The 9,412-nt window shown below is 47.9% G+C and overlaps 2 protein-coding genes across 18 annotated transcripts in view; one reads left to right on the forward strand and one right to left on the reverse strand.

The window, feature by feature from the left end:
• THRB (thyroid hormone receptor beta) overlaps positions 1 to 6,253 on the reverse strand; it is a 386,771-nt gene extending 380,518 nt beyond the window's left edge. For 4 of the 16 annotated variants that reach the window (XM_057738403.1, XM_057738400.1, XM_057738384.1 and 1 more), the window contains exon 1: positions 5,002 to 5,137. The gene's annotated coding sequence lies outside the window, so the exon portion shown is untranslated. Of the gene's footprint in view, positions 1 to 4,583; positions 4,897 to 5,001; positions 5,236 to 5,739; positions 6,058 to 6,126 lie in introns of those variants that run through there. The other 12 variants (XM_057738385.1, XM_057738401.1, XM_057738393.1 and 9 more) reach the window with 7 other exon arrangements.
• Positions 5,146 to 7,506, forward strand: LOC130855211 (uncharacterized). 2 transcript variants are annotated; one of them, XM_057738406.1, is made up of 2 exons: positions 5,146 to 5,466; positions 6,693 to 7,506. In XM_057738406.1, exons 1-2 carry the CDS (start codon positions 5,157 to 5,159, stop codon positions 7,211 to 7,213), a joined length of 831 nt encoding a protein of 276 aa, XP_057594389.1. In that variant the 5' UTR covers positions 5,146 to 5,156; the 3' UTR covers positions 7,214 to 7,506. The 2 variants fall into 2 exon arrangements, 1 of the variants encoding a protein (XP_057594389.1); XR_009054253.1 differs by lacking the exon at positions 5,146 to 5,466 and adding an exon at positions 5,673 to 5,751.
• Positions 7,507 to 9,412: the final 1,906 nt, after the last annotated feature.

A 9,412-nucleotide genomic window follows, 5' to 3' on the forward strand; every position in this document is an offset into this window, starting at 1 on the left:
ACACATATACATATACGTATATGAACGTGTTAGAGTGTCTGTCATGATGGAAAGGCTACAATATGCTTCCTGGGACAGAGTCAAGGTTCCTGGGTCCTAATTCCAGGCTCTCCTGACTTGCCATTTGGAAAAGATACTTAAGTTCACAGCAGAGCTCGGTTTCTCACTCAATAAAAATAGTACTGCACAGGAAGAGCTGCCAGTACATAAAGTCTCCAAAGTCGCTGGAAATTAGGACAGTATGGACCAGAGAACACTAGCATTAAGTGCAGATCCCGATTCTCACTGTCAGTCGGCCAGATTCCTGAGAGCAGGGTATGGAAATATATTATCTTCCACTCGGTGAGCTGGATATTCTCCCCCTCCCCCATTTGCTTAAATGCCATAATTGACTAACACTTTGGGCACTTAAGGTGGAGCGTGAAGATCCTTAATCAGAGACGCACCAAGCTGAAGTATTCAACCCCACACCACGTGGATCCCAAGAGAGTCCTGGGTGAATCACACGGCAATTTACACTAACACACATGGGTGATAAAACCCACAAAACCATCCTCAGATTAAAAGAACTTTATTTCATCTAGGGGACCATATGAGGGACCCTGATAGGCATATCCATTCCATCACAGTGGAGACCATTTCAGGATCCCTTTGCATTAATTTACGCATAGTGTCTCATAGTTCACTAGGCTACACATTGAGCTGCAAAGCGACCAGAGGGGTCAGGCACATAGTAGGTACCCAAATTCTTGTAGATGGAATGAGGAATTAAGTTAAGTCATCAAAATGACTTTAAATAAAGCACCTATTGTCATCTATTGCTCAACCAGCTCAGACACTAGAACAAGCCCTTCTAGCAAAATACTCTGCTGTGATATGGACATACAATGTAACCTAGGCAGCAAACATTCACTTGGGCAAAACTAAGTCAGGATATGACACCTGATACAGTATCAGAAAAGGAAAAGAAGCATATCCCCTTCTTCTGCCTACCCCCCCCCCCCCCCGCCCCATTCATTCTTCCAACCAGCCTCTCCCTGTGCCCATGTGTCAAAGCCTTTGCTAAGTGCTACAAGTCAAGGTTGAGTAAACCCAAAGCCCATCACCACAGTTCAGAGGGGAAGACAGAAATGAAACAAAAACAAACTGCCCTTCAGGGTGATAACTATACAAACCAAAGCACCAAGCATCCAGGCCACCTGTTGAGAGAGGTTTATGGCCATAGTGTCATTTTCAAGTACCTGGCTTGTCCCGTCCCCTCAGACTGCTCCAGTTTAAAAACTTGGCTGAGACACTGGATATTTGAGAAAGTCAGCCTAAAGAACATGTTAACCATTCATTCCTCTAGGTTTTCTGAGCTCTATTTCTGCACTGAGGACAGTGTCCAGAATCTCCATCGCTGGGCCATGGGAGCTCAGGCCCCCAAAGATAAAGTCCCACTGGGTGACTTTCCATGATTATGTCTTCTGCATTTTTTTCACTCAAGGGTTAGTAAAAGACTTGATCATATAAGGAACTGAACTTCATTTTCTGTAGAAATGAGGTTCAAGTATTGGCCATTATGATCTGACATTTCTCAGGAGTATATACTAATTGCCAGGCACCATGGTAACCACTCTACAAATGTTATCTGATTTATCCTTACAGCTTCAATGCATACCTGCCACCTCAGTCCCCGCCTTTTTTCTGTTAACTTGGCTACTGAGAAGCTCAGAGACAAATTAAATACTGAAAAGAAATAAGCACTTATGATTTCAGTTTAATTATAACTCCTCTATAAGATTTTGATCTCTCTTCCTTTACCATTTTTCCTGGTCTCATCACTTTGTGGGATTTTTACTATGCATTTACTGAGACACATTTCTGGAAGTCAATACCGTACAAACAAAAAACAAATGACCAGAACCATCAATTGTAATTTCCTTTTAGTCTCAATTGTCACAAGAGTTTCCATGAATAGCTAATTTGAAGACCCTTGTGTATCACACCTCGGTCACTTGGAAACTCAGATAGTGTAATATTTCCCACAATTATCAGGTTCAGAATCTGTTTATGAAGTGCAGAAAGGGGAAAAGGGGAGAGGTTGACTGAATTAACTTATGCATAGGGCCACGACCAGGTTGCTTCCTAATCTACTACCAAGGGATATTTCTATCTTGCATTGGCTCCCGACTGTCCCATTTGCCCCTTCTCCAGCAGCCACTTTTGTAGACCAGCTATACCACCACATGCCCTTGGTCCCCTTAGGGCTGCCAAGGCCAAAGGCACTGCCAGAATCTGCTGAGTAAGAAGACATTGCTATCATTCATTCAGTGATGTCTGTTCCCTGGAATTTCATTCTCAGCACTGACAATGCCTCTGGAACTCATAAAGATTCTGCTGAAACCCAGGGAGCTGAAGGTCAGTGTCTTCAGGGAATCAAGGTACCATGTAAGACAAACTGCTGCTGAAGATTTCCACGTGCTCATGGTAAACACCCCCCAGGAAGAACTCACAGAAATAACTCTCTGCATCGTCACTACACAGAACAGGGCTAGCTTTCGTATTTAAAAGAGAGAGACAGAAATTGAACCATATATACACGGCACACACACATATGCAGACATAGATCTTGGCATATCCAATCGGTACCGTTAGAGGCTTAGTCAGCTATTTTGGGGAACACAGTGTTTGGGTACCACCATTTATGTATTTAACAAAGATTTATCCAGCACCTACTGTGTACCAAGCACTGTTCAAGATGCCAGAGAATCATGAGTGAATGAGGCAGTCACCACTCTTTTTTCTCACGGACTCTATAATCTGGACAGGTACTTCGTAAAGAAGAAACACAAAATTTTACAATAAAATGAAAAAAAGGAACTCAAGAAACAATCACCTTTACTCTGATTTCCATTAAAAAGATGAGCTTACTGCAAAAAAGAAACCTGCAATCCCATGTGTGGCTCCACATTCCCCATGCTTCAAACAACTGCAAAAATCCCAGGAAAGGAAAGGGATCCACAATTTTCTCTGCTCTTAAGGAAATTTTAAGAAATCTCCTTTCCCCAAAGATGCTAAATTAAAAGGAAGTTGCCTTAATTCATCTCTGCAGTAGAATTTACTACAAAGAATCTAAAAGAAGGAAAATGGAATGTTTATTCCTCTTTTAAAAGTCAGTTACTTTATAAAATAACGTTCCAATGTCAATAAAATTCTGCCTTTGCATTGTAATGCCAATAGGAATTGCTTCATTTAAAAAAGTCTATGGCTAAATTCAGTATCATTTACTTTCAACTGTTGAAATAGAGAAATCATATTTATTAGCAGACAATACCACTTCGTGTATATAATAAACTTTAAAATTCATTAAAAATAAGATTCTGATAATATCTGTTTAACATGCACAAATGGTAAGTAACTGCTCATCAGTGACTTCCTATATCCCACCCTAAACAAATCACTTACTACGGAATTTCTGTTCGAGTCAATTAAAACGCTTAGCCAACTGGCATGAAAACTCCTGAAAACATCCACTGCTCAAAATAACTTTCATCAAAACACCTTTTTCTTTCATCTTTCCTAGTCCCTGACTTGTTTCAGAATAAGAGAGGTAAGAGGTAAATTAGGGAGCAGATCCCTCCCCAAAAATATTCAGCATGAATCATGGAATATTTGATTAAAATGCAATTTGTATTACCTTGCAATCCAGAGCATGCTGTATATTACTGCAATGTAAATATGCATATAAAGCTAAAAGAAGGCCAAATAATGTAAAGACATTGTCCAACAGGTCTGCATTACCCAATACATTGAGCACTATTAGAAACTGCTGTGCTCTGGTATCAATACACTGTTCAAGCAATGCTTAATTTTTTGAACTTCAAAACACGTCTTTAAAACCGACTCTCACTGGCACCTGAGACCAATAACATGCCAAGGGGAAGACACTGCTTCGTTTATTTACTGGGTAGGCTTAGTGTTTGAATCTTCACAAATTCTAAACGTGTGTGGAGAGGGGATGATGCAGAGTCTGAGCTTGTCTGCCCAGGTAAAATCTTGTCTCTTCCTTTGACTCATTTCACGAACTGTTATGCTTCTAGACCCTTCCTTTAAAATTTCCCATTTGGGGAAAACTTATACATTGAACCTTCCATAAACAAAACACTCACCCCACCCCCATTAAAACAAATCAGAAGGCTTAAGAATTAGCCCTAATGATCCTACAATGGTCACTGGCAAATAAAAATGACAACTGCAACCAAATCCACCAGGAGTAAAAACTCCCCCAATGAGTCCTTCTCCGAGGGGTGGCAGGGGTGGGATGGGGAGCGCGCAGCTGGCACAACTCGGGGATCGGAACCGACTCGAGGCGGCCCAGGGTAAGATGCTGCGTCAAGAGAAGCGAAGCAAGAAGCGCGACCCGGGAGGCGATCGACATCGCCCCCGACTCCCCGAGGCGAGGGGGAGACGCCAAGGCGCCGGGCACGCCAGTTCCCTCTCCAAAGCCCGGAGTTCCGGGACAGGAGAACAGGGCGGGTGGGGGACCCGCAGTCCCTTTAAACCGCCTCCACCCCACCCCCCGAGCCCCGGTGTCTGCCAACCTTTTCCAAACCCTCGTGTCACAGAACTTCCTCATCATGGAAACTTCCACTCGGTTCGGCGCTGAGGATGCCAAACTCCATGTCACAAGGAGGCTGTCAACAGCTGGGCTCGGGGTTTGAGGAACACCGCCGCCCCTGCCGGCCCGCTCCGCCGCCGCCCACGCCGCGGCTCCCCGAGCGGTGCCCGGGAGGACAGGGCACCTCCTCCCCCAGGCGGGGCGCGGACCCCCGGAGGCGGGTACTCGGGCGGCTGACACCTCATTCACGCCCGCCCGCGCGCGCGCGCCAGGCGTCGCCGCTCGCACCCCGTGGGGTTCCCGCGACACCCCCGTCGCCCTCCCGCCCACCCTCCGGACAGCGGGGACCGCCGCCCCCTCCCCCGCACCCCCGCCTCCGCGCCGTCCTCTCGCCAAATTACCGGTGCCCTCGAGCCGACCGGGTCGGGCGCCGCTGCCCGGGGACCGCAGCCTGCGGGCGCTGCCCGAGCCCGGGAGCAGAAGGTCTCCTTCCCCAGCGCACTCACATTATTCATGCAAAGTTAATCCCCGCCGCGTCACGGCCGCCCGCCCGAGGATGTGCGCCTTCCTTGGCCAAGCCCCGCAGTCTCCACCCTCCTCCGCCCCCTCCTCCCGGCGGCGGGGTCCCGGGGCGCGCCGGCGACGGGACGTCGCGCGAGTCCTGCAAAATGTCAACTCCCCGGGCGAGGAGAGGCGGCCGCAGCCAGGGCCGCGCCGCCCGCCCGGGCCGCTCCACTTTTATAGGCGCCGGCAGCGAGTGCGGCCCGGCCGCCGAGTCCCCGCCTCCCGGGCCCGAGCGCCCGGCCCGCTCCCGGCCGCTGCCCTCCTCCGGCTCCAGCGCCGCTCTGCGCCGCGTCTGCCAGCCGGTGACCTGGTTTCCCCTCCGGCCACCTGGTTTCCCCTCCGGCCCGCCCGGCGGTCCGACTCGCGCGGCGGTGGCGGCGGCGGCGGCGGCCGGGAGCAGGCCAGCCGGGCTCCGCCGGGGGCGCCGCGGGGAAACGGCCTCCGGGCCGCGCGCCCCGCCGCCCCCGCCGCCCCCGCCCGGCCCCGGCCAGGCGCTCGGACGCGCCCGCCGCTCCCGGCCCGCGCCCCCTGCCCAGCGCGCCCGGCACGCGCCATCCGGCTCGCCGCCTCCGCACCTGCCGCCCCAGGTGCGGGCTCCCCCTGGTCCGGGTCCCGGCCGTGCCATCCACCCCGGGGGTCCTCCCCGGGTGGCGATGTCGCGGCGCTTTTGGTGGCCGCGCGTCCACCCACCCGGCTGCGTGCGCACGGAGGTTCGGGCTTGGGCGTCATTCCTCTAGTCGGCAAAGAGGAAGGGACGGGGGACGAGGGACACGGGGCCGGGGAGGGGTGACTTCCAGAAGCTCCTCTTGGCCCGGGCCGCCGCGCTCCTCCCTCCTTCTCAAAACCACTTGTGGCGCGTGTCGGGCCGACACGGCGCTCTGGCTCCTCTTGGGGCCTCGCTCCCGCTGGCGTCTGGCGGTCCCCACCATTGCCACCTCCGGGAATGGAAGTTTGGAAAATACCTGGCTTGCGCTTGACGGAAGCACCCGTCCACACCAACCCTGTACATCCTGGGAGACGGGCGCAGGGTGTGGACCCTCCACAGGTTCCGGAAGGGCCGCCCTGTTAATTTGTCTTTGCCCTGGACATGTACAAATAAAACCCGGAAGACAAAAATAATTTATACTTTTGAAAAGTCCTGCCCCAGTCAGATATGAACTTCTACAATCACCCCCAGCCCCAACCCCACCCCCAGTCCTGAAGGCCAAGGGTTCAGGCTGGGAGAGAAGCAAGCAGGCTGCTGTGTTCTGGGCTAGAGGCGTGCTTGTGAAAAGCCTGAGTACCCAGAAAACTGTCATCGGTCCGAAGCTAGGGTTGCAATAAAACGATTTTGACGATAGAGTACAATGATTTTCTTATAGATAATATTAAAATAATTCAGCCTTCGTTATTCAATGTACACATGTATAACGAATTGTTTTGATGGAGTTTTGTGTTTTTTTTTCTAGCTTCAACTGTCTGAACAATGATTTATTGGAGAGTTTTCTAGATTTCCAGCCGGTGACGTATGTTTTATTCCCGATTCTAGTGAGCATCCCAGGGAAAGGGACGACGAGAAGCCTACTGACAGCACCAACGACCACCACTGTCAAGAATTCAGAAACTGCCCTGCCCCTGGGGTGCAGAGTTTTAGCGCGCGTGTCAAGAGGAGGGGTTGAAGACCCCCTCCCTGGCGAGAGGGAGGGACCTCTTCCTTCAGACTCCACGGACCCTGTTTCCCCTGGGTCCTTGGCAAGAAATCCGTGCTTTATTCTTCACCCTTCACAAGGCTGCACTCTAGGACCTGCAGGTTTTGTAGCTGGAGAGAAGTTCTCCTTTTGCAGGGAAGTTCCTGGGCTTTGCTCTGAAGCTGCCCGGGATGTTTTGGTTGGTTTGGAGGAAAGCTGTGGAGTCTGCACCATTGGATCCAAACAGGCGGCCCCCTGGTGGCTAACTGTGGGTGGAAAGCTGGCCACTGACGGAAAAGCCTGCCCTAACAGGCCACGGCAGTTGACAGCCCGTCTTCGCAGGTTCGCAGGAGCCATAGAGCCGCTGAAACAACTTTGTTGAGGAGAGGAGGTGGGGTGGGGGGAAGGAGCGTGGTGTCCATCTTCCTTCACAAAGGTGCATGATAGGGACTTTTATTTAAATTTTATTAAAGTATAGTTGATTTACAATGTTGTCTTTGATTTCTGCTGTACAGCAAAGTGACTCAGTTTTACATGTACACACACTCTTTTTTATATTCTTTTCCATTATGATTTATCCCAGGATACTGAATAGAGTTCCCCGTGCCGTACAGTAGGACCTTGTTGTTTATCCATCCTATATATAATAGTTTGCATTCTCTTCCTGAGTATAACTTGGAGCTAAATTCCTTCTTAAGTAGGAAACATCATACAGAGAATGAAATATAACAAAAACCGTTGCTTCCCTTTGTTCAAATGGCTTTGTTTTTCTGATCTCATCTGGCCTGAAAACTTCAGAAATAAAGAGTAAATGAAAATGAAATAAACAATGCGGCGTTATTCAAGCAATTCATGAAGCAATGTTATATTAATAATAAGGGAGAACAATTTTAAGGTAACGTTTTTGAAACAGGATGATTCCATTTGAATCAGCCCACTGAGGGCAGTCTTTCAGGCTGCATAATGTTGAGGAAGGGTTACCAACAGAATATCGCATTTATTTTTCTAATTTTATGCAAGGGAGTACACTGGGGGAGAATTTTATGGGACCTGAATGAAGGCAGAAAATTATACCCAAATTTTAGAGCATATGGTCTCATCTTCCCGAGAGGGCATGCCAAAGTTGTTTTCATGACCCACGCTCACCTTTCACCATAGCCATCCTCCTTACCAGGGTCCACAAATTTCAAGCTGGTGACTTGGTTCAAGGAAGCCATTCATTCATATATTCATGTATTCATCAACTGCTGCGGTAAGAAGATAAATAAAACATAGGATCCAACAGGATCGGGATTACACTGAAGGCAGTGATGCCAGTGGTGCAAAAACAGGGTTCAAGCCTCTCTCAACTGAAAATTCTCATACATTGTTCACCACAGATAATTGTTGCATTCATTCTTATTTTTAAAACATGGTATTAAAATATTTCTCGATTACTGAGTCTTTTGATGTTCTCTTAAATTTTGCACTCAAGGCAGGGGCCTCAGTTGCCTCACTCTAGTTTCCCTCTACTGTGCCCTCAGTGTTAGCAGAGTCCAATCAGAGAGTAAAATTTAATTAAATTTTTCTTAGTGTTGAAGATAAGGAATTTGAGGTCAGGGAATTCAGAGATGTGGGTGTGAGGAGAAGGGAAAATTTGGGAGATTTTGCTGAACAAGGTTGCATTTACACCAGTCCATCAAGGATGGACCAGATTTTACCAGGGAGTATTGGAATCAGAACCAGAAGACGTACCATCCTAGGGACCAGGACCATTAGCATTCTCTCATTCATTCAACAACTACTTCTCAAGGTAGCTGTGTGACCAAATGACCCAGCCCTGGAGCTCCTGATTCTATTTGTTCATTGTTAGTTCCTGGAATTGATTTTGACTACGGGGGCCCCAATGATTCTGGTCCATGGCCAGCCAAATAAGAATGCCAAGTCTGTCCCTGCCCTTCAGAGGAAAGAGAGACTATTAGGGGAGATGACATGTTCAAAATTAACTCTAAGAGTGAAGGTGCAATAAGAAATACATAAATGTAAATTGCTAGATTGCTGCTGGTGAGGAAGAATGGGGGGATCAGGTAAGACTTTCTGCAGAAGGTCCTGGGTGGAACTTTGGGGAGAAGCTGGAGAGAGGGAAAGATGCCGCTGGCTATATTATTAGCAGGACCTGGTAAAAAATGAAAATGCAGTGCCCTTTATTCAAAAAGCAGGAAAAATATGTCATGAAAGACACAAAATATAAAGCTATCTCCTTTCTTACATGTTCTCTCTTTGGAAAGGTTATGGTATTTTGTATTTGTTATTTAATATCCTAAGTAAAGAAAAATAAGCAATTTAAATGATTAGCATCAATTTTACTCTTCATTTTTAGATTGTGCAATGCTAGTTTTAAGGGAAAATATAAGAGCATTTAACTCACTGCGAAATCAATACAATTATACAATCTGTGCTTTGTAGAGAGTACGTGCATATGTATTTTGTGGCTCGCATATGCAGATGTGTTTTGTACTTATCAGAACAGTTAAAACACAGCACAAAACTGACTCAACTGCTTTTTTAAAAATTGAAGTAGAGTTGATTTTACAACATTGTG

This window comes from Hippopotamus amphibius, chromosome 6 (genome assembly GCF_030028045.1).
Source record: "Hippopotamus amphibius kiboko isolate mHipAmp2 chromosome 6, mHipAmp2.hap2, whole genome shotgun sequence".
Classification (NCBI taxonomy): domain Eukaryota; kingdom Metazoa; phylum Chordata; class Mammalia; order Artiodactyla; family Hippopotamidae; genus Hippopotamus; species Hippopotamus amphibius.